A 24,478-nucleotide genomic window follows, 5' to 3' on the forward strand; every position below is an offset into this window, starting at 1 on the left:
TAGGCACAGTCTTGGCTTCCAGTCTCCCCCGAACCAGAATGTTTGTGCATTATACAAGCTGCATAGCTGTATACAACAGACCAGAAATGATGTATCAAAACTTTGGAATCTGTTGCTTGTGGGATACGCCAACCTAGGATTCATTTTTCTCTTATAAACTTTGCAAATTGATACAGACAAGTGGCTAATAGGTATGTATGTAAGCATGTGTGTGTGTTGGCGCGTATATAGTAGTTGAACTGGGGGCTTGATGATGGTTCAGGAGAACCTACTGCCCGTGAAGTCAAGAGTGTGGGTTCAATCGCTTCATAGGCTAGTCAAGTTCTTCCTTTCCTAGGACTCAGGCTGTGTCCTGGAACTCAGGCTCCTTACAGAGCACCAAGCTGAGCTCCCTGTGCTTTATAACATGTTTCCACTAGCTAGCTATTTACACAGGGCTTCCCCAGTTGGCTCAGTGGCAAAGAATGTGCCTGCCATGTAGGAGCCACGGGAACCCTGGGTTGGGAAGATCCCCTGGAGGAGGGCATGGCAACCCATTCCAGTATTCTTGCCTGGAGAATCCCCATGGATAGAGGAGCCTGGCTGGCTACAGTCCATAGAGTTGCAAAGAGTCAGACACAACTGAAGCGACTTAGCACGCACACAAGCACTATATATGTGTCAGTTCCAATCTCTCAATTCATCCCACCCTCCCCTTCCCTCCTGTGTCCACATGTCTGTTATAATGCTTTTCATGAACTCCAGTATCTTCCAACTGACACCTGGGTGTTATCACACATATACTTTATACTGAAGGAAAGGGATATGTCCATAGCTATAGACATGTCCATAGTTCTGTAGTAGAAGAAATTTAATATTAATTTTCTATTCTTCTATAGTCATCAGTTGCTTTAGTCAGAAATATTTGTTGATTTTACATACCTATTATTTTTCTGGACATGCAAAAAAAGTCCTTAAATGACTTGAGAGTGATAGTGGCATGTAAGGATGCCAAACGGTATAGAAAATCGAGAGGTCAGAGAAGTAACTTTTGGGTGAGGAAGGAGGAATTGTTTCCACGCATCATACACCATGTGGCATGTGAGCTCTGCTTTATGGGATGGACAGGAGATCTGAGTAGACAAATAAACAAAGACAAAAGAGATAGAAAGTACAAAGTGTGCTTGGGGAAGAGTACTTGGCATGTGTTGCACTTATAGAGGAGTAAACGGAAAATAATCTAGAAAAACGAGATCAGTCGAGATTATGGAAGAGACTAAGTGTAATAGATTTGGAGTCTTTGCTTTAGCTCATCACTCAGGCTTGAGTTATAGCAAAACAGCAATGTTGTAGAAAGGCCAATCTGGTGATTTGATTGGGATGAATGGGAGGGAGTTGGGAGGCAGGAGGTCTTACTGGGGAGACTAACCCATTAATCCATGAATGGGATAGGATGGGCCTTGGACCCTGTAGAGACTGTGGGATGGAAAAGGAGGGATTGAGGGAAACATGGAAGATGGAAAACTAGGGCCATTTCCTGATAGAGGAGTCAGTGCCAGAGGCAAGAGTGGCAGCCCAAAATGAGACTGAAAGTTCAACCTGAGTAACTTAGGAATTAGTTATACTAGTTATATCAGCAGACAATTTGAGGGTTTTTTTTGGATATTTTAGTAATATTTAATTTTAGTAACTAATAATATCTGTATGATAATTCCCAGCAGTTAGCAGGAAAGGTAACTAGCCTGGGAAAAGATCTTGGGACTGGAGATATCCTTTTTGAAGCTACTTTCTGAGAGACAGCAATTTAAAGCTCTGAAAAATAGACTGTGAAACCAACTCATTTCACTAAATTTGGATTAAAAAAAACTACAATGTAAATGTCCAGAAAGATACGCAAACACACATGAATTTGATGTCATAAAGAGCTTTCTGTTATCACAGCCTTAGGTATCCAGTAATAAGTATGAGCACCTGGTATTATGAAATCAGTGTGTATGTATAATTTAGGCAGCCATCAATTAATACTTACTAAACACTTGTAAGGGTAACCCAACGGGCTAAGTGGTAAAGAATCTGCCTGCCAATGTAGGAGACATGGGTTCCATTCCTTGGTCAGGAAGATCTCCTTGGGAAGGAAATGGCAACCTACTTCAGTGCTCTTGCCTGGGAAATCCCATGGACAGAGGAGCCTGGCAGGCTATAGTTCATGGCGTTGCAAAAGAGTTGGACATGACTTGGTGACAAAACAACAACAAAATACATGTAATCACACCATTGTCCTAAGTGAAATAATTTTTATGTATGAGGCTAAAAATGCAATGAACCATGACCCAGAAGAAATGAACTTTTATTGTGGCTGACAAATAGAAAAGAAATACAAATTGTTTTCTGTACTTTTTTTTTACTAGCCTATGCTTTAAAGAGGCGCTAATAGTCAAATGAATGAACCAACATAAATGACTACTCATGCTGGGTGCTTCGGTGTATGATGATTTAAACAATTGATTGATGGTTTAATGGAGTAAGAGTGGCCCTTCAGTAGCTAATTATTTTATTACTTATGGCATAATATAATGAGACCAAGATCATAATAATTTCATTGTAGATAGATTTTCCCAACCAGTTCACAGCTATAGGCTGAGACTTTGTTCTTATTTGCTATTATGAAAATTTGCTTATTTGCTGTTTTGGTTTCGAAGCTTCATGAAGGTGGGGATTTTTCCTTCTTTCCTTCCTTCCTTCCCTAGGTTTTTCCTTCCTTCTTTCCCACCTTTCCTTCTACCTTCCTTCTCTTGAATAATGTCTTTAAGAAGACTGGCCCCATTACTCTGGTTTCTGTGTGTTCAACATAGTCAAGAAATCTTTCAAGAAAGGCATTGACTAGACGCAGGAACTGATTCTAATATTGAAAAGACTATAAAAGAATGTGACATATACCAAAAACAAGAGTCTTTGTTCATAAGTCAAGCTGGTTTCAAAGACTTTTTCAGGGGAATAAATTCTTGACTGTGGAAGACTCATCCAAAGAAAATCAAAGTTCTTCCTGTTCAACTCAGAACTGTAATACAGCCTTGCTCCCACTATTTTAAAGTAAGCATTTCCAGATGCTTGTTTCTGATCTTTGATATTTATCTTATTTTAGCCTAAGGAAGGAAATGGTTTATCTGAATTGTCCCATTCATGCTTCATTTTTCTCAAGCAGACGATCTGGTTAATCGAATGGAGTAGACTGCTGAGGAGGGTTTGAGGACTGCTGCTGGACTGAGATCAGTAAAGTTTGCCAGGTTTTCCTTACTCAGAATATATCTCCATATTCAGGAATAGAATTAGACTTGTATAATTATTAACAGAAGGTATTTGATGACTCCTAAGTGACAGAGTCTGGTAAAGACCTAAAGGCATTTTTTTAAAAGTTACTGCTCTGCTAAACTCGGGCCTCCCAGGTGGCACTAGTGGTAAAGAACCTATCTGCCAATGCAGGAGACATAAGAGATGCGGGTTCGATCCCTGGGTCTAGAAGATACCCTGGAGGAGGGATTACAACCCACTCCAGTATTCTTGCCTGGAGAATCCCATGGACAAAGGAGCCTGGTGGGCTACAGTCTGTAGAGTCACAAAGAGAGGGACATGACTGAGTGATTCAGCACAGTGCTGCTAAACTTAATATATATGCTTCTATAAGGAAAGTCAACTTTGCTGAAACTGTACAGCTGCCCAAAGGGTAGGTTCTGCTTTCATAATTGAGATGATGGAGCTTTTTCAGTGTGCAAACAGGCACAGTGGTGCTATGGTACACAGTGATAGTGTCAGCAAAAGTGAGCCTGCCTCAGTGATCTGAAACAACGGAACAGTAAGCTACTTCCGGAACTTGAGATGCTGATATTTTAAGAATATTTCTCTAGAAATCACCAAACCCACAGTCATGGAGTCATGCTCTCTTGACTCTACCACTGTTGAAACACATGTACCTGGTGTATCAGTACAGACAACTGTAACAGAGAAAGAAGACAGGTTCCCTGTCTTCTTGCCTGATTAATGTTAGAGAAAGATTAGCATGTACTCTAGAGGGCACTGCTGTCCGTATTAGTACTCCATCTGAACTCTAGAAAGTGTAGGTAGCTACTGACTGAGTCATTGAGCTCAGAGTAGTTTCAGAGCAAGAAATAACTATTTAGTTGAAGATTTGCTTGTCTGTATTCTTCCAAATAGTATTTTTCCTATATAGGTTTAGTTTTTAAAGACTAGACTTTTTTTATTTTTTCTTTCCTTTTATTTCCTTTCCTTTAAATTTTTTTTTTTTAAACTGAAGTGAAAGTCACCCAGCCACATCTGACTCTTTGTGACCTGGTGGACTATACAGTCCATGGAATTCTCTGGGCCAGAATACTGGAGTGGGTAGCCTTTCCCTTCTCCAGGGGATCTTCTGAAGCCAGAGATTGAACCCAGGTCTCCTGCATTGGAGGCAGATTCTTTACCAGCTGAGCCACAAAGGAAGCCTAAAGATAATATTTAACCTTTATTGGCACCAACATTATTTTGCCATCTTTCTGCAAATTGCAAAGAAATATTCATGATACTATATGCATGTGATATTTTATTTTATTTTTTATTGGGGTATAATTGCTTTAGAATATTGTGTTCATTTGTGCTATAGAACAAAGTGACTCAACTATGTGTATACTTATATTCCCTCCCTCTGGCACCTCCCTCCCATTCCCCCTTCCTACCTCTCTAGGTCATCATAGAGCACCGAGCTGAACAAATTGTGTTATATAGTAGCTTTCTACTAGCTAGCTATTTTACACATGGTAGTGTATATATGTCAAGCATGTGATGTGATATTTTATTGTCAAAATGCTCTTTTAAAAATGTATGTTTGAAATTAGTTTTTAAAATTAAATCTATTAGGATGATGAAAATGTTCTGAAATTTGATTTTGATGATGCTTGTACAACCCTATAAGTATACTAGAAACCACTGAATTGTACACTTTAGGTGAACTTTATTGTACGTAGTTACATTTCAATAAAGCTGTTAAAATGTTTATCTCTTATGATTCTCAACTTACTGCAATAACAAAATTACCAAACTTTCAAAGAATGATTGACAGTGAGGGTGGACTTGAACTCACAGAGACAAAAAAGGGCTCAATAACCCATTCAAGTTTCTGTGCCGTTTCCTCCAAAGCAGTTCTCAGCTAGGTGTTAGAATGCAGTGGTGTGTTATCAGTTAATGACAACAGCAACAATAGCAAGCGAATTGTTACAAGTCATAGTTAAAGCATCAGAGTTTTGAAATTATTTATACACAATTTAAAGCATAATTCCACCATAACATTGCTCTCACTCATTTGTGTTTTCCTTTTATCTATTTATTTTTTGAGTCGAGTTACAAGGAGTGCATTGGGAATTGCTTATAAGCCTGGTTAGATCTACAGAAGTCTGTCACACATATTACTGTTACTTGTCAGGGTAGGCAAAAAAAAAAAAGGTAAGCAGTCCTAGAGAAAAACTTATATTGAAATTCCAGCTGCTAAATGACCAAAAAAACCCATTCATTTTCTACACATTCCCCAGTTCTCCCATTTCTTCCTTTCTTATGCAGCCTGAACTGACTAAATAACAGTGTCCCTCAGACTTATTTGAGTGCACAAACATTTCTTTCTGAAATACCTAACATTTTGAGGAGCACAGTGTTCCTGGAGCTCAGTTAAGAAAATGCTCCTCTGTGAGTTCTGACTTGCCTAAATCACTCAGTGTTTCTGCAGGAAAGGAATGGGAGAGCTACTGCACACCCAGCTGAGAGGGCATGCTCATTCATATGTAAATACACAGAAGAACGCCTTGCTGTAACTCTCTTTCATTTTGAATAATACTTGGGAAACTACCTTGTAGCTGTTTAGTTTCAGTTGGTTTGTTTAGTACTTATATTTCAATGTATATATGAGTTGCCTGTTAAAATGCAAATTTAAATAGTGAATTTGGGATTGGGCCCAAGATTCTGCATTTCTAACAAGTTCCAGGGTGATGCTGATGTTATTGGTCCAAGGACCACACTTTGTGGAACAAAGCTTTTGGATACAGTTAGATCAGAATAGCTCCAAGGCAGAGAAGAGTGATCTTTAGTAAAGGCAGCCTAGTTTCTTCTCTGTTTCCTGAAGTCCAAGTACAATGGAGATAATCCTCCTATAAGATCATTATGAAATGTTGAAAACCTTAACTTACTGCTTTGTCAAATATATTGACCCTAATATAAAACCAGATATGTATTTGTTTTCTATAGGAAATAAATGAGTGTAGTATTTAGGGGCTCTTACTCCTAACTCAACGTGATCTGATTTGTAATACCAAATTGAGAGCATCAGGATATTTCCAGTTTCATTGTTTCTCAAAAGCATGTCCCAGTGAGGTGAGAAATTTGGTATATCACACTCTGGAGAAACACAAGGAAGCATTTTTTTGTGTGTGCTCTAAATGTGTTTATCATACAGTGTTTGATTTGATTATTCTTTATAAACCCAAATTTTAAAAATTTTAACAATTGCCAATGAGACAATCTGGTTTAATTTGTGTGGAAACATATATACTAGATTTTTAACATTGTTTACTTGTAGGGGGACAGAAGAGGTACAGTGAATGATGGGGTGGAAGAAAGAATAAAGAAATGTACAAGTTAAGTAAAAATGTATTAGTGAATAGTGAAGTCGCTCAGTTGTGTCCGACTCTTTGCAACCCCATGGACTGTAGCCTACAAGGCTCCTCTGTCTATGGGATTTTCCAGGCAATAGTTCTGGAGTGGATTGCTATTTCCTTCTCCAGGGGGTCTTCCCAACCCAGGGATGGAACCTGGGTCTCCCGCATTGTAGACAGACGCTTTACCGTCTGAGCCACCAGGAAAGTTAAAATGTATTAGGGTAGGTTCTAAAGCAAGAAAGACATTTCAGCACAAGCTGGATGGAGTAAGTTAGTGGGCATGATAGAATAGAGAATCTGGAAATTGACTGCACTATTCTCTCAGAGCTACTAGTTAAGTGTTATTACCCATAACTTGGAAAGAATGGAGACTGAAATCAGAACCTCGTATGTATTCTTCATGGTTAGTTCTGTTTAACTATATCCAGTACATGATAATGGTTCTCATAGGGAAAAGAAGTAGCTTTTAATGAATCATGGACCAAACCCAAGATTAGTTGTTTCAAATGCTCTTGAGTAATATTTAGTTGCATCAGTATATTTTTTAAAACAACATCTTTAAAACAACAACCCTTCAGCACTTAATCCTAGTGGCTTCTTGCCCAGGATTTCTAAAGAGGCAGAGGAAAAAATTGAGATTCTCTGTATCATTTTCCCAGGAGGATTCCGTGTCATATGAAATGAGCAGAGTTCCAGGGTCTTGGTACTAACTTTTTTGAAACCTACACAATAGAATATATTCCTCAGAACTTAGTAAAAATGCTGCAGATATATCTCTCTTCTTGGGAAGCAGTTTACATAGTGTGGAGGAAAACACTGTTGGAAGAGATCAGCAAAGCTACTTGACATTAGGCAAATCACTTCTATGAACTTGAGTTTTCTCCTTTGTCATTGAATGAAAAATCAGTGAGTTCCTGACCACCTTCACAGTATTCTCTCCTTTCTCCTGCTTCACATAGATGGTTCCTTCTCACTCCATGACCATTCTATTTGGTAGATTCTCTCATATCTACTACACATTAAATTTCTGCAAATACTTTATTCCCTTAAGAATGTCTGTCTGCTTATATTTTTCTTATCTCCCCATTCCCACATCACCTCCCTCCCCTCCCTGGTAGATTAAGTTCTGTGAGAGGAGCCACAGTTGAGAGCATAGACTCTGAAGCTGGATTACATGAGTTCAAGTTCTATTTCTGCTATCTACTTGCTGCACCAACCTGGGAAGTTGCCTTACTTCTCCTTATTACCTTATCTGCAAAATAGAGGAGATAATGGTACCTACCTCCAGGTTGTTGTGAGGATAAAGAAGTTAAAAATGTGTTAACACAGCTAGAGTTATTGTCTGACATTCGGCCCTTTGTCAGTGTGCAGCCAATCAAATTCACGAGGGAGGGACTGATTGTGGTTAGTTCTCCACTGTGTCCCCTGAAGTTTCTGATGGTCTGTGTTTAAGTGTATCTGTACAGTGAGAGATGGGTTAGATGGTGGAAGTGAGGTCCTGTCTACTCTGTGAACGTTGTTAAGGCTTCTAGCATGGGCGTGAAGAGCCGTAAGAGATCCCTCTCTGTCTCCTGGATAAATGGATCTATTTACTTAGTTTTTTTTCTATTTTATTTTACAAGTAATACAGAAAGATAATATAGTACAGTAATGATAATTACAAGTTTTGTATCCAGACAGACACAATGTGACCATGGGTTAGTGACAAAAAAATCTTTCCAAGCCTTAGTTCCTCATTCATAGAATAGGGCCAATCACATGCCTCAAAGGGTTGTGAAAATTAAAGGTGTTTCTGTTTGTAAAGTACCTAGAACTCTGGCCTGCCTTCAATAAATGGCAAATTTTATATTCTTCTTTTAGGTAAAACCCAACTTTAACTGCAGGTAACATTTTATTTATTTTTTTTGTAATGGCATCTTGTAAGAGTGATAACCTTCTGCAGTATCACAGAATGTTAGCAGTAGAAGGGAACTGCAGGAATTCCTACTTCACTTTATCCATTATCCAGATGAATAAACTGATCTAAAGAGAGATTAATTGGTGGTATGGAGTTGTCTCTTAATTTTTTTGTCTGTGCTCTTTTAAATTAATTAATTAATCAACCTAGGATATTGTGGGCACTCTCTTACACAGAATGAATGGTGGAAACATTAAATTGAATGTTTATTGAATGCATAGTGGAAAAAATCAATAGATATCGAGTACTTATTGTGTCACTCTGTAAGACAGTGGGGACATTTAAAAAATGGCCAATTGTCCTTGCTTTAAGGCAGTCATGACTTTCTAAGGGAAGATAAGGTATAGACTTTTTTTTTAGATTTTTGTTTATTTATTTATTTTAATTGGAGGCTAATTACTTTACTGTGATGGTTTTTGCCATACATTCACATGAATCAGCCATGGGTATACCTGTGTTCCCCATCCTGAACCCCCTCCCACCTGCCCCATCCCTCATGGTCATCCTAGTGCACCAGCCCTGAGCACCCTGTTTCATTCATTGAACCTGGATTGGCTGTCTAGTTTACATATGATAATATACATGTTTCAATGATATTCTCTCAAATCATCCCACCCTTTCCTTCTCCCACAGAGTCCAAAAGTCTGTTCTTTACATCTGTGTCTCTTTCCCTGTCTTGATATAGGGTCATCGTTACCATCTTTCTAAATTCCATATACATGCATTAATATACTGTATTGGTGTTTTTCTTTCTGACTTACTTCACTCTGTATAATAGGCTCCAATTTCATCCACCTCATTAGAACTGATTCAAATGCATTCTTTTTAATTGCTGAGTAATATTCCATTGTGTATATTTACCACAGCTTTCTTATCCATTCATCTGCCAGTGGACATCTAGGTTGCTTCCATGTCCTAGTTGTTGTAAACAGTGCTGTGATGAACATTGGGGTACACGTGTCTCATAGACCTTTAGCAACATTTCACACTCTTGACCATTCCTTTTTATTTAAACATTCTGGGCTGGCCCATTGGGTAGCTCTTTCAGCTTGTGGCTTGGTTCTTATTCATAGTAACTTGTACTCTAAAAGCACCATTTTGGGCTCTGTTACTGTAAAGATAAGTTGGTATTCACTTGCCTAATTTCTATTGAGAAATATATCTTTTGCCTGCTGCTGCTGCTGCTAAGTCGCTTCAGTCGTGTCTGACTCTGTGCGACCCCATAGACAGCAGCCTATTAGGCTCCCCTGTCCCTGGGATTCTCCAGGCAAGAACACTGGAGTGGGTTGCCATTTCCTTCTCCAATGCATGAAAGTAAAAAGTGAAAGTGAAGTCGCTCAGTCATGTCCGACTCTTAGCGACCTCATGGACTGCAGCCTACCAGGCTCCTCCATCCATGGATTTTCCAGGCAAGAGTACTGGAGTGGGGTGCCAATGGTTTACAATTTTAAGCATGGTTTTTGAAAATTAAAATAGCAATTCACAAACTAGAATTGAATCAACAGGCAGAATTTGGAAAGTATTTCTGACAGTTATAGCTTTTTTCCCCATGTCTTTTGACTGACTGACACATCTGTGTGGTCAGTTAATCATATCGTGAGCGTGAACAAAAAGGAAGAAAATGGAAATAAGATTTGTTATGGTGGGAGGAGTCCTTCTAAGACATGTCTGTTCCTGAGCTGAGATATTCTCATTTACCTTAATCTTTCCTTAAACTACATGCTAAATTTCAAATTTGAATCTTCATCCTATTTTCCAAACTTCATTTCACACTCTTCATGTAATCCAGTGGAAAACACACTCTCTTAGAGCACCTGAGAAAATCTAGGGTACTTAAGGATTTGAAAAGAATAATAATTATGTCACAATAACTCCACTGCCTGGGTCCCCTGATAGGATTTCCCTTTTCAGAGAGAGGTGAACAGGTTGGTGAAAAAAGAAACACACCATCTTTGCAACCTTTAGGAGAGGACAACCTAAAAGAGGTCTTAGAGTTTATATGCAAGTAATCAAACCATTTAAGGAGAAGGAAATGGCAACCCACTCCAGTACTCCTGCCTGGAAAATTCCATGGATGGAGGAGCCTGGTAGGCTGCAGCCTGTGGGGTCGCCAAGAGTCGGACATGACTGAACGACTTCACTTTCTTTCTTTCTATAGTTCCTTTTGGAGAAGGAAATGGCAACCCATTCCAGTGTTCTTGCCTGGAGAATCCCGTGGACAGAGGGGCCTGGTGGGCTACAGTCAACGGGGTTGCAGAGAGTCAGACACAACTAAGCAACTAACACACACACACACAAACCATTTAAGAGATCCCATTGTCAACCAAAAGTATCACAAAATTACCTGATTATTTTACCTAAAAATGACCTAGAATTACCTAAAAACATTACTTTCATGTCACTTCCTCTACCCAGTTGCTCCCTCAGAGCATATGGAGGAACTGGAAAATAGTGAAGCTTGAGTTATTTATTTATTTATTTTAAATTGAAGATAGTAGGGTGTGTCTTTATGCTGATGGGGATATTCCAGTAAAAGGAAACTGAAAATTTCAATTAATTCCTCCCACCATTAAACTCAGGCATATGTCTTGTCAAAATAAAAATTTGCTGTTTTTAAATTACCCATGCCATTTGAGTAACAGGTTTCCTGTTTCCACTGAAAATTCTGTTTACTCAGGTTGACAGGGACATTGTTTTGTAGTCATGGGTCCTCAAATGATGAACAAGGGTTGTTATTCTCAAAATTCACCAATTTGGCGTAGTAACTCTGATTATCTTCTTACAATAAAAATCAACTAACCAATGAGCAAAACTAATTTCTAGTTACGTACTTTTAGGTTAATAAAAAAGGAAAAACTGATTATTTGGAGATACAGCTTATTTTTAAGAGAGAAAATATTTTAAAGTATGCTGCATAGAAACCAAGTTCCACAGAAGAGCTGTTGTTTGTTGTTTTTTATTTTTGTAACTGTAAAGTTTGGGTCTTATTGAGTGTAAGGATGGATAAGTTTAGAAATTACATTGATTTAAGGCTTTCTGAAATTGTACAATTTCATTATTTACATTGTTTACAAGTTTCCTTTTATTTTTCTTTGAAAGATGTTTAGCTATTTATGAGGATACTTTTTTTTAATCAGAGGAATTTCTTCACAAAATTAAAAATGTTTTAGCAAAATCATTTCAGATTGTATTGTGATTATTAGAACAATTCCACATTGTCATAAAAAGTCTAGGAATAATGGGAAAAACATAATTCATAAGCTCACCACTGTAACACAACAAACATTAATATTTTATATTTCTCATTAGACATTTTCATATGTATAGTTTTTCAGAGGTAAGTCAATGAGTAAATACAATTTTGTGATTGATTTTCACATAAATGAGAACATACAATATGTGCTATTTCATAGATTTTATCCTAGTTTAATAGGTTTTTATACTATCCTTGTATGAATATGAAATTATTTTTATTATTTTCTTATATTATTACTTACTAATTAATACTTATTTTGGAAAGCTTAGGCTGCTCCACATGTTTGTTTTTTTAAGGCTGCACCATGTGGGATCTTAGTTCCCCAACTAGGGATCAAATCTGTAACTCCTCCATTGGGAGCACGGAATCTTAACCACTGGATCACCATGGAAGTTCCTGCCACCCATTTTTTATTGTTATATATATATATTTAAATGCATATAATTGTACATATATTTTACTAAAATTTTTTTGAATATTGATTGGATTTCTTCCTTCCTAAAGTTCAAGAGATTTAAAATAAACTCAACTACATTTGACATGGCCAACTATCCATATTTCATTTATTTCCCTTTTAAAATGACTTATTTGTATCACACTTTTTTGTGTTCATGGGAAAACAAAATGAACAATATACTCACAGATGCAAGCACAAACATCTCAAATTATATAATTTTGAGATTGTACCATCTGACTCTAGATTGTGCTATAATTTATTGCTTTTTAATGTGGAAGTATATGAAGATAAGCAACTATTGAAAAGAAAACTAGGCAAATACTAAGAATCAACAAAAACTTGCTTGAAAGTAATGATATCATAGTATATAAAAGGTAGACAAATACAGTTTTTGCTTTCTTAAAAAGGGCTTCAGAATTCACTTCATATTTAATAGCTAAAGTGATATTTTGACAGAAGTAAAAATACAGAACCCTTAAAAACTTTAAAACAGCAAAGGAATTTTTTACTGATTACATTTTAAAACCACACATCAGTTTTCTGAGAAGTTAAACATGAGAAAACAAAAACACTTCCTGATTTAAATATATGTTTTCATAATACTAAGTCATCTATTTAGGTTTATTCAATTTGTTTAAAAATTCAGTCAAGCAGCGAAGCACCTTATTTAAACAATATCAAGCATATTACCTAAAACATTAACTAGTAAGTTTCAATGAAGTTTTGAGAACAGTAACTAGAAGTAACTAACAACCAAAATTTCTTAAGCTTCAGTATACTTTTCATATGCTTTATGATAAAGTCAAAATTTCAAAACAAAAACAGAACTTACCTATACATTTTAATCCTTAATAATGAAGTCCTTTTTTCTGCCTATGCAACTGCTCTGAGATTTCCACTCAAATGAATGACTCTCATATGTTATATGTGATCTATAAAAGAACTCAAGCAAAGGAGGAAATTCCACACAATTAAAACCTAACTTGTTAAACAAGTCTGAAGGAATCAACTTAAACCAATCATATGACTTGTGGAATGGACAGGAAATCTTGCAAATCAGTAAATATTTTATTTATACTGGTAACTTATGATTAAATATAACAGGTGATATGTATTTTGTGAAAGCCTATAACTACTCCATAGGCTGAAGCATCATAGTTTTTAATTTAAAAAGGATGTGACACTCTTGCCCATGTTATTATGTTGTACCACACCTTATTTTTTGCCACAGCAAGCCAAAGACTATCAGAAAATGCTTTCCATAGATTAATTGGTAATACTCCCTTCTCTTTGATAAAATTCACTTTTTCTCACAGCATTTGAAATATTCAGAGAAGTAATTGAGTATGTACACAAATTTGTCAGATAAGCAAGAAGAACAATTCAAACTAAAATTCACTTAGTCTTTCTCTGAGTATGTCTTTAAAAAATATTCTAACTCAGTATTGCAGTAGATGAGTGGGCAGCAGAGTGTAGAATGAGAATTCCATGTAGAGTAGCATGGAAGTGACAAAAGCTATTTCTGTGTATTGTATTGGGAAGGACAGGAGATAAGTTTGGAAGGTTATGCTGAAGTTACTTTGTGAGAAATAATGAATACTAAATTATTGGAATTGTATAACAGAATTAGGAAATTTGAATTTGGATTTCAACTTTTTCACCAATTAATTGTGAAGCTTAAGCAAAAAATTACTTATGCCTTTATGAGTCTCATTTACTTGCTGAAAAAATTAGGTGCTGATTACATGGTCTTCTATGATTATCTTGTAAATCATGGATAGCTAATGAATTCACTCCAGGACTGTAACTCAAGAAGTGTTCAATTATGCATTTTTTAAATATAATGTGCAAAGCTTTGCATACAACAGGAATAGGAATGCATGGGCTCCTCCCTACCATTCCTTTATACATTTTCATATCTCACGCTTGACATCTGGACCTTTCTTTTTTTAGTAAAAAAGACTAAAACAACATATCAAAACAGTTGAACAAAGTTACCTAAACAAGCCATTTTCATTTTACATGTTAACCTTGAATGTACAGATCTTTTTCACAAGTTATATCATAGTGTATAACTTTGTATTGTGCTTTTTATGCTCAATATTATTTCATAGGCATATCTCTGTGTTACTAATTTTTATTTCTAATGGCTTCTGTATTATTTCTAGTAGCTATGTATGTAGCCAATAGCTGTACAGGTGTATTATGATTTATTACATAAGTGATATATAACATTATACATTATACTAAATTATATATATGATACTATGTATTATATGAAGCTGTATTATAGTTTATTTTACTACAATTTCAAGTTTACAGAAAACTTGCAAATATAGGACCTAGATCCATCAATTGTTAAGAATTTTAATGGCTGCATTTTAATCATATGTAACCATGTAGAATCATATCACACCAAATAGATTCATCATAAAATACTGAAACCATCTCCTAATATGAAGTATTTTGACCACCTTCATGAACATGCTTTTTTAACCCCATTGCTAAATATTTCCTTGAAATAAATGAAAAATTGTTTATTGGGGCAAATTATTTAAATATTTTAATCACCTTTAAAATTTGCTTTTGTTTCAGTACTTTTTTTAAGGATGTGAAGTATATTGTCTTCTGGTTTTTGTTGACAGCACTTTCCTCCAACTATACGTGTTCTTTCTTTTCCTTCTCTGTATTTCCTAGAACAATCAGCAAAGTCCTTTTTAATGAGAAGGTGCTTAGTCAGTACGTATTTTTTGACTGTCTAATAACTAAATGAATTAATTCAGATTCTGGTGTCCCATCACTATTCACACAGAAATTGGGAATGAGTCAGGGGAAAGGCATGGGGAAAACTGCATTCAGTCTGAAAGCATCTTCCTGCTTTCCTGTGATGAGCTCAACACGGAAGGGGAGGTGGAGCATGAAATTACGGTTTGTGAAGCAAAGGGATTGCTCTTAACAGGGACTAATTCAAAAGATGTTGACTCTTAATTTTCAGATCCTCAGGGAGTGGCAGGATAGGGCTTGACCTTTTCTATCCTACAAAAGGTGGCCATTGCAAGAATAAGGTATATAGAATGACGTTGTACAAAAAATATCAGAATCCTCTTCTTGTCTGCCATGGGCTTGACTTTATTCTTACAACTGTACATTCATAAGACTGAGATAGTGTGACCTAGGACTGACAGGAACAGGCTTCAAGGAAATAGATGATATCATTTATTTAGATGGAGGATAAATCATGTAGTGTACACACTGCTGAGGTTGGTTCTTTTGCCTGCCTAGGCTGAGAAGGGAGACCATGGTAAAGACAGTATCTTCAGGTACACAAATGTCTGAAAAAACTTCTAGCTTTGAGAGAAGTATGAGTCATTCAATTGAACCTGTCATAATAATAAGAGCAAAGAAAGCAACCAAAAGGCAGATGATCTAAGAAGGTGTGGGCCAGGGTGTTTTCTTTAAATTTGGAGTTTTCTTAGTCATCATGTTCATGGCAGCACAGTCATATGGCTATAGTTGGTAATGAATTTGTCATGACCTCCTTCATAGAGTTATTATATAGATAGACAAAAAAGATAATGGATGTGCTGAAAAATTGTAAAGTGTTGTTTAAATATGCATGTTTATATTTACTGTAAGTGTAAATTTAAAAGTTGGGTAGTAATTTGATTTTCTCAGTGTGGCCAAGTTTAATTTTGTGGATTATGACCTGTAGGCAGCGAGAGGTAAGGGGACATATGCAGATAAGTGTGTTCTATTATGTTTCAACTGGAGAAGGACATGGCAACCCACTTCAGCATTCTTGTCTTGAAAATCCATTAACAGAGGAGCCTGGGGGCTACAGAGCCCGGCAGGCTACAGCCCATGTCCATTGCAAGTTGGACACAACTGAGGGACTGAGCTTGCACACATGCATTATGTTTCAAAGGCTTTTGTCTATTCAAAAGGCATGTGATAGATGGAGTACATTCTTTGGAGTTAGAATATACCCAGAATCAAATCTTGGTTCTTCTACTTACCATCCAACAGGGTTCAGCAAAATTATTTATCTGTGTCTGCCTCAGGTTTCTTACATTTAAAAATGATGTTAAAGTACCATTCTCATGGAGAAGTGAGAATTCTAAGAAATCAAATCAAATGAACTAACCAAGATAAACCACCTGGCAATGCAACAGTTATGTGGTCATTCCTTCTGCACTGATTCTCAAGACAGTATTTTTGTACATGTGTAGAAGTCACAATTACTGAGAGGTGGAAAGCACAGACAGTTTGAAAATGGCCCTGAGTGTTTCTAAAATACACTCTTTCCCATTTTTGGCTTTGATTCGTCAAAATAATCTGATTTCTATAGCATTCCTTCAAACATGGTTTAAGAAATCCAAAGCTTTTTAAAAATCTGTAATTGCTTTTATGTTGAGAGCCAACTATTTTCTTATGCTTTTCACATGTAAATTTTGTAAAGCCAGTTTCTGATAGTAAGCGGTCAAAGAAGCAGCTTGGTCATAAGCCTTATCTTGTTAGAGCAAGAAACTTGTATTCTTTACCCTTTGCCTAAGTTCTCCACATCAGTTGCCCTTGGGCTGCCTAGACTTGTTTTCTCCTATAAAAAGTAATTTCCATCATCCTACATATATATGAAAATTTGACTCTTTCCCTTTTCCCCCACATTCAGAGAGACAATCAAGGCAAATAAATATAATACATATTAATAAACAATGTAAATCATCTCATCAATTCAAAGGCCTGGCTGGTAAACTCAAATTAAGTGATCTTTTATTTGGTTGATAATAGGAACAGTTGGTGGCACTAGTGGTAAAGAACCTGCCTGCCAGTGTAGGCGATGTAAGAGATTGGAGTTCGATTGCTGGGTTGGGAAGATCCCAGGGGGAGCACATGGCAACCCACTCCAGTATTCTTGCCTGGAAAATCCCATGGACAGAGGAGCCTGGCAGCCTGCAGTCCATATGGTCTCAAAGAGTTGGGCACGACTAAAATGAATTAGCAGCAGCAGAAACACTATGAATACACATAACCATTGTAAGTATCTATTTTAAAATTTATCCCATTATCAGTTTATGACTTTTAGTCTTAGTTGGCTTTTCAATACTACCCAGCAATACAGCCAGGTTTCCCTGATCAGTGCTTTGTTGTTGTTGAGTTGCTAAGTTGTGTCCAACTCTTTGTGACCCCATGCGCTGCAGCATGCCAAGCTTCTCTGTCCTTCACTAGCTCCCAGAACTTGCTCAAACTCATGTCCATCGAATCAGTGATGCAATTCAACCATCTCATCTTCTGTTGTCCCCTTCTATTCCTGTCCTCAGTCTTTCCCAGCATCAGGGTCTTTTCCAATGACTTGGCTCTTCACATCAGGTGGCCAAAGAATTGGAGCTTTGGCTTCAGCTCGGTCCTTCCAATGAATATTCAGGGTTTAGTGTTCACAAAAACCATTTCATATCGTATCTATTCTTCTCCAAGTGTTTATTTTCTATCTCTTGTTTCTACCTTTGCTTTCAACGGATGACTTAACAGTTCTACCATTGGAGAAAAAGATGGTAGCCTCTAGGTGGACACTCCCTCAACTACTTGTCACTGAATCTGTAAATTTTATGCCTCTGCCTGTATCCTTCCTTTTATAGTGGAAGAGGTTTTTGTCCTCTGTTGGGAGGCCATTTTTTCACTTGTTCTTAATATGCACATCTTTGTGCTCCTTCTTCCTAATCTGCTTCTCCAGTACTTTCAATCTCTGTAAGTCACCTCCCACTCACCTAGTTTCTCAAACTAGAAATCTGGGTGTCATCCTTGTCTCTATCTCATTTCTCAATGCCTTATGTGCATAAATAGCTATTGAACCCATTTCCCCTTGTCCTTATATCCACTGCCAGTACATGACTCCAACCACTCTGATCTTTCAGCTGAATTACTGCCACAGTTTCTGATTAGCTTTTCTGCCCATAATATTTTCCCAATCTAGTCTCTTCTTGACACTATGAGAGTGATTATTACAGATTGAGTTATGTTGCTACCCTCTTAAAAACTCTTCAGTAGCTTCCCTTGCAGGTAAGAGAGTTCATTCTCCTTAACACAGGTGGCAGAGCCCTGAAGCAGCTGGACCTTGCCTACCTTCTCAGCCTCCTTCCCACCCTGCTTCTTGAACTCTACAGTCTATACCCTGAATATCCTTTGTTACTTGAATACACTGCCCTGTCTGTCTCCTTCAGTTCTGTTTCTTCAGCTCTCCCCATTGTTTTATGTCTCTTTTGATAAATTTCTTAGTTTCCAACTCTGAATAGTCTGTCAGGACTGCTCATATGCTTTCCCTCTATGAGGGCTTCTTCACCCTTAGGATAGCTTGCATGCTTGGACTTCAGTCATGTCCAACTATGCCAGGCTCCTCTGTCTACGGGATTCTCCAGGCAAGAATATTGGAGTGGATTGGCATTCCGTTCTCCAGGGGGTCTTCCAACCAGGAATTGAACCCGCAATTCTTAACGTCTCCTGCATTGGCACACAGGTTCTTTACCACTAGCGCCACTGGGAAGCCCCAACAAATAATTTAGTATTATTATTGTTTTTGTTGTTCAGTCATTCAGTCGTGTCCATCTCTTTGCGACCTCACAGACTGCAGCATGCCAGGCTTCCCTGTCCTTCACTGTATCCTGGAGCTTGCTGAAACTCATGTCCATTGAGTCAGTGATGCCAGCCAATCATCTCATCTTCTGTCATCCCCTTCTCCCCCTGCCTTCTATCTTTTCCAGCATCAGGGTCTTTTCCAATGTTTTACTATTTACTTATTTACTTGGATGTGCCGGGTCTTGTTTGCAGCATGTGGGATCTAGTTCCCTGGCTAGGGATTGAACCCAGGCCCCCTACATTGGGAGCGTGGAGTCTTAGCCACTGGACCACTGGGGAAGTCCCTAGGATATGTTGGCTTCTCTCTAATGTGATCCCATATTTGTTTGCTTCTCCTCTCATGCTCATTACAGCACACTTTTATTTTTATTTTTAGTTAGAGGATAATTATTTTACAACATTGAGTGACTGGACTGAACTGAACTGAACTGATTTTACAATATTGTGATGATTTCTGCCATATATCAACATGAATTAGCCACAGGTATACATATGTCCCCTCCCTCATGAACCAGCCTCCCACTCCAACTCCCCATCCCACTTCTCTAGGTTGTCACAGAGCACTAACTTTGGGTTCCCTACATCATACAGCAAATTCCCATTAGCTATCTATTTTATGTATGGTAATGTATATGTTTCGATGCTCTTCTCTCAAATTATCCTACCCTCTCCTTCCCCTACTGTGTTTAAAGTCTATTTTTTTTGTGTCTCCTTTGCTGCCCTGCAAGTAGAATCATCAGTACTATCGCTCTAGATTTTGTAATATGTGTTAATATATGATATTTGTCTTTCTCTTTTTGACTTACTTCATTCTATAATAGGCTCTAGGTTCATCCATCTCATTAGAATGGACTCAAATACATTCATTTTTATAGTTGAGTAATAATCCATTGTATATATGTACCACAACTTCTTTATCCATTCAACTGCCAATGGACATCTTGGTTGCTATTGTAAATAGTGCTGCAATGAACATTGGGATACATGTGTCTTTTTCAGTTATGATTTTTCTCAGGGTATATGCCCAGTAGTGGGATTGTTGGGTCATATGGTGGTTTTATTCCTAGCTTTTTAAGGAATATCCCTACTGTTCTCCATAATGGCTATCAATTTACATTCCCACAAACAGTACAAGAGAGTTCCATTTTTTCCATATGCTCTCCAGCATTTATTGCTTGTACAAATTTTGATGATGGTCGTTCTGACTGGTGACAGAATGTGACAGATTCTACAGTGACAGATTTTATTTTCTTGGGCTCCAAAATCACCTCAGATGGTGACTGCAGCCATGAAATTAAAAGACACTTGCTCTTTGGAAGAAAAGCTATGACAAACCTAGACAGTGTATTAAAAAGCAGAGACATCACTTTGCTGATAAAGATCCATATAGTCAAAGCTGTGGTTTTTCCAGTGGTCATGTACGGATGTAACAGTTGGATCATAAAGAAGGATGAGTGCCAAATAACTGATGCTCTCAAATTTTGATTTGAAGCAGGAGTCTAGAAGATGCTTGGGAGTCCCTTGGACAGCAAAGAGACCAAACCAGTCAATCCTTAAGGAAATCCACCCTGAATATTCTTGGGAAGGACTGATGCTGAAGCTAAAGCTCCAATACTTTGGCCACCTGATGCAGAGAGCTAACTCATTGAAAAGGCCCTGATGCTGGAAAAGATTGAGGGAAGAAGGGGCAACAGAGGATGAGATGATTGGATGGCATCACTGACTCAATGGACATGAGTTTGAGCAAATTCAGGGAGATAATGAAGGAGAGGGAAGCCTGGCTTGCAATAGTCCACGGGGTTGCCAAGAGGTGGATATGACTTAGTGACTGAACAACAAGTCTGACCAGTGTGAGACGATAGCTCATTGTAGTTTTGCTTTGCATTTGTCTAATAATGTGCAATGTTGAGAATTTTCATGTGTTTATTAGCCATCTGTATGTCTTCTTTGGAGAAATGTCTGTTTAGATCTTCTGCCCATTTTTTGATGGGTTGTTTATTTGGCATTGAACTGCATGATTTGCTTGTATATTTTGGAGATCAGTCCTCTGTCAGTTGTTTCATTTGCCATTATTTTCTCCCATTGTGAGAGATGTCTTTTCATCTTGCTTATAGTTTCCTTCATTGTCAGCACATTTTTGAAATTATTCTATAGTAGACCATAATGGCCTATGGGGAAAAGAATGCTATGCTTTGAGAGCCAATCATCAGTATCTAACATGTGTAACTAGGTTAATTAAAAAAATTATTGAATGAAATGATGAATAAAAATTTACTTCTCTCTGAAGTATTATAGCTATTTTTGATGCGCTTAAAAAATCACTCCTGTAAGACACATGGAGGTAGCCCTCAGATCATCCTTCGAGACAACCTACTCAGCTGCAAAGAGTATGAGTATGAGTGTTTTACAGCACAGATTTCATTTTTATTTAGGTAAAGTGAGGCTAGCAGATCAGGACATGATTGCATTGATAGAAAAGATAGTTTGTTATGTATTGCTCCCGAGAAGGGGACATGCACATCACACAGGGTCACATGGGGAAGCACAGGGTCACTCCGAGGCAGAGGGAAAAAGGAACAACTGTGTACGAGAGCCTTCATTGTGATTTCCGTCGAAAGAACAGGCAAGTCAGGGGAGCAGGCTTAAGACTGGCTAGTTTGAATAGTTTCAGTGGGCTCTGTGACACAGGGGCTGTGGCCAGTTGTCTGATATCTGACTCTGGCATGGGTACACTGTAATTATGTGAATACTGTTCCCTGGCAGAGGAATAATGGCCCAGAGTGTAAGAACTCAAAAAAGGAGGGGGATAGGCTCTGGATCGGTCGGTTTGCATTTGGAGTACATACTCACTGTGTAGTTATTTGCTGTCTCTGGGAATTAGCTAGCCCTGGAAGAGGAACTCCCTCCAAGGGTCGGCAAGCCCTCACATATTGAAGTATCAGAATAAGAATATATGCTTAAAATAACCTGATTCTAGCTGTTAACTTTGTCAGGGTTTGCCTCAGTTTTCAAAGCATTTTTTTTTTTTCTGGGTAGCACTCAGCCAATGATTGAGCAAGGTAGTGGCATAAAGGTCTTGTCATTTCCACCTAGTGTGCATTTCTCAACAGGTAATATTTACTCATAGGAAGGACTGATGCTGAAGCTGAAGCTCCGATACTGTGGCCATCTGTTGCATATAACTGACTCATTAGAAAAGACCCCGATGCTGGCAAATATTGAACACAGGAGGAGAAGGGGAAGACAGAGGATGAGATGGTTGGATGGTATCACTGACTCGATGGACATGAGTTTGAACAAATTCTGGGAGTTGGTGATGGACAGGGAAACCTGGCGTGCTGTAGTCCATGGGGTTGCAAAGAGTTAGACATGAATGAGTGACTGAACTGAACTGAATATTTACTTCAGAGTTTCCCAGATGATCTGAAAGACATTTTTGTCAGGTTGGTATTGCCATCTGATAACTTTCCCTGGCAGATGCTTCTTCTTTTCTTTTCCTTTCACAGGTTTTAGTTCTCAATAAACCTTTTTTCTTTTACTTTGTCGAAGTTTCTGCTACCCAGAAAGGCCAATTTGTAGTAGGTAGTACTGAAAGAGCTCCAAGGAAACAGAAGTTAAGATGAGATTTGGGAACTGGATCAATCGCCACTCAGCTGGTAGTGAGAACTGGATACTAGGTGGCATGCCAATAGCTTCCAGCACAAGGTGGTGGTATGATTGTATGATTGTTACAACTCTCAGCCCTGGTGCCAGGCCAGCATGACAGTAGAGGTGAGTGCATGGACCAGTGCCAGTTTATGCACTGAAAGGAATGAGGGTGAGGATGATACACATAAAGACAGTGGAATTGCATGGTTGCTACTGGTTTGCATGTGTGTGCAAGAGGTGGATAATGAAAAGTTGAGGGAAATTAACATAACTGAAAGCTGAGTATGAGATCCAGGATTTATCCTCAGTGGACTGAGAAGCTCTCATCTAATGCAGTGGGTGAGCAGGTAAAGCTGAATATAAAGCACAGGATTGGATAGAGTGTCTGAACTCCAGTGATAGTTGGATGCTCAACATAGACAGATCTGTTGATCCAGTCAGAGACCTAGTTGGTAAAACTTGGGACCTGAACATGGGATGTGGCTACTGGGCAAGAAAACCTGAAGTTTTTGACTCTGTAGACTTTTTGTTGTTGTTGTTTGAGCCTTCTGAGTCTGCAGAAGTGAGTTTTCTCTCCTTTGAGAGCCAGCATTGTCCAGGGATGGGTTTCCCAGGTGGTGCTAGTGGTAAAGAATCCGCTTGCCAATGCAGGAGACGTAAGAGACACAAGTTCGATCACTGGACTGGAAAGATCCCCTGCAGGAGGGCATGTCAACCCACTCCAGTGTTGTTGCCTGAAGAATCCCATGGACAGAAGAGCCTGGTGGGCTACAGTCCATGGGGTCACAAAGAGTCAAACACAACTGAAGCAACTTAGCATGCATTCACGTTGTGCAGGGACTCGTCACAGGCCTCTTCTTCACAAGCTGATAGCCATTCTCTCCAGGAACAGCAGACATCTCTTCTCCTGGCTGCCAGGCCAGTTACCAAGATTAAGTCACAGTAGGAGAAATTTCTCTGGAGAGGTGAGGCAAGTAGGAGTGTTTTGTGAGACAAAATTACATTAGCGAAAAACTTTTTTTTTTTTCATTTTTTGTTTTTCGATGCTTTAAAAGAAATAGTATATACATGTCTAAAACAGAATGATTAGCCTATTATGATTAAGATATATAAAATCTCCTACCAAGGTAAAAAAGTACCTAGAAATATTTATTAAGGCCTTTATTGCTGAGAGTGGGTACATGTTTGTGGAATAAAATAAAGATTATGAAGAAATTAGCTAAAAAATATGAGATAAATGATAGAAAGAAAGGTGATGGCGTTATACCAAATGTAAAAATTATGACAATATACATGAGTAGTTTCAACAAATGTAGTAAAAAGTAAAGGTTCTCTGATGATTTTATTTTTTTGGTTTGTGTTTCATTTTATTATTATTATTTTTTTTTATTTTTTATTTTTTTTTTTACTTTACAATATTGTATTGGTTTTGCCATACATCAACATGCATCCGCCATGGGTGTACACATGTTCCCCATACCGAACCCCCCTCCCGCCTCTCTCCCTATACCATCCCTCTGGGTCATCCCAGTGCACCAGCCCCAAGCTTCCTGTATCCTGCATCCAACCTGGACTGGCAATTCGTTTCTTATATGATATTATACATGTTTTAATGCCATTCTCCCAAATCATGCCCCCCACCTCCCACAGAGTCCAAAAGACTGTTCTATACATCTGTGTCTCTTTTGCTGTCTCGCATACAGGGTTGTCATTACCATTTTTCTAAATTCCATATATATGCGTTAGTATACTGTATTGATATTTTTCTCTCTGGCTTACTTCACTCTGTATAATCGGCTCCAGTTTCATCCACCTCATTAGAACTGATTCAAATGTATTCTTTTTAATGGCTGAGTAATACT

At 38.0% G+C, this 24,478-nt stretch overlaps 1 protein-coding gene across 5 annotated transcripts in view; it reads right to left on the bottom strand.

Moving 5' to 3' along the window:
- Positions 1 to 13,281, bottom strand: part of TMPRSS11D (transmembrane serine protease 11D) — a 62,819-nt gene extending 49,538 nt beyond the window's left edge. For all 5 annotated transcript variants that reach the window (XM_061420322.1, XM_061420321.1, XM_061420319.1 and 2 more), the window contains exon 1: positions 13,174 to 13,281. In XM_061420322.1, the coding sequence (XP_061276306.1) occupies positions 13,174 to 13,181 (8 nt within the window). In that variant the 5' untranslated portion in view covers positions 13,182 to 13,281. The remainder of the gene's footprint in view (positions 1 to 13,173) is intronic.
- Positions 13,282 to 24,478: the final 11,197 nt, after the last annotated feature.

This window comes from Bos javanicus, chromosome 6 (genome assembly GCF_032452875.1).
Source record: "Bos javanicus breed banteng chromosome 6, ARS-OSU_banteng_1.0, whole genome shotgun sequence".
Taxonomy (NCBI): domain Eukaryota; kingdom Metazoa; phylum Chordata; class Mammalia; order Artiodactyla; family Bovidae; genus Bos; species Bos javanicus.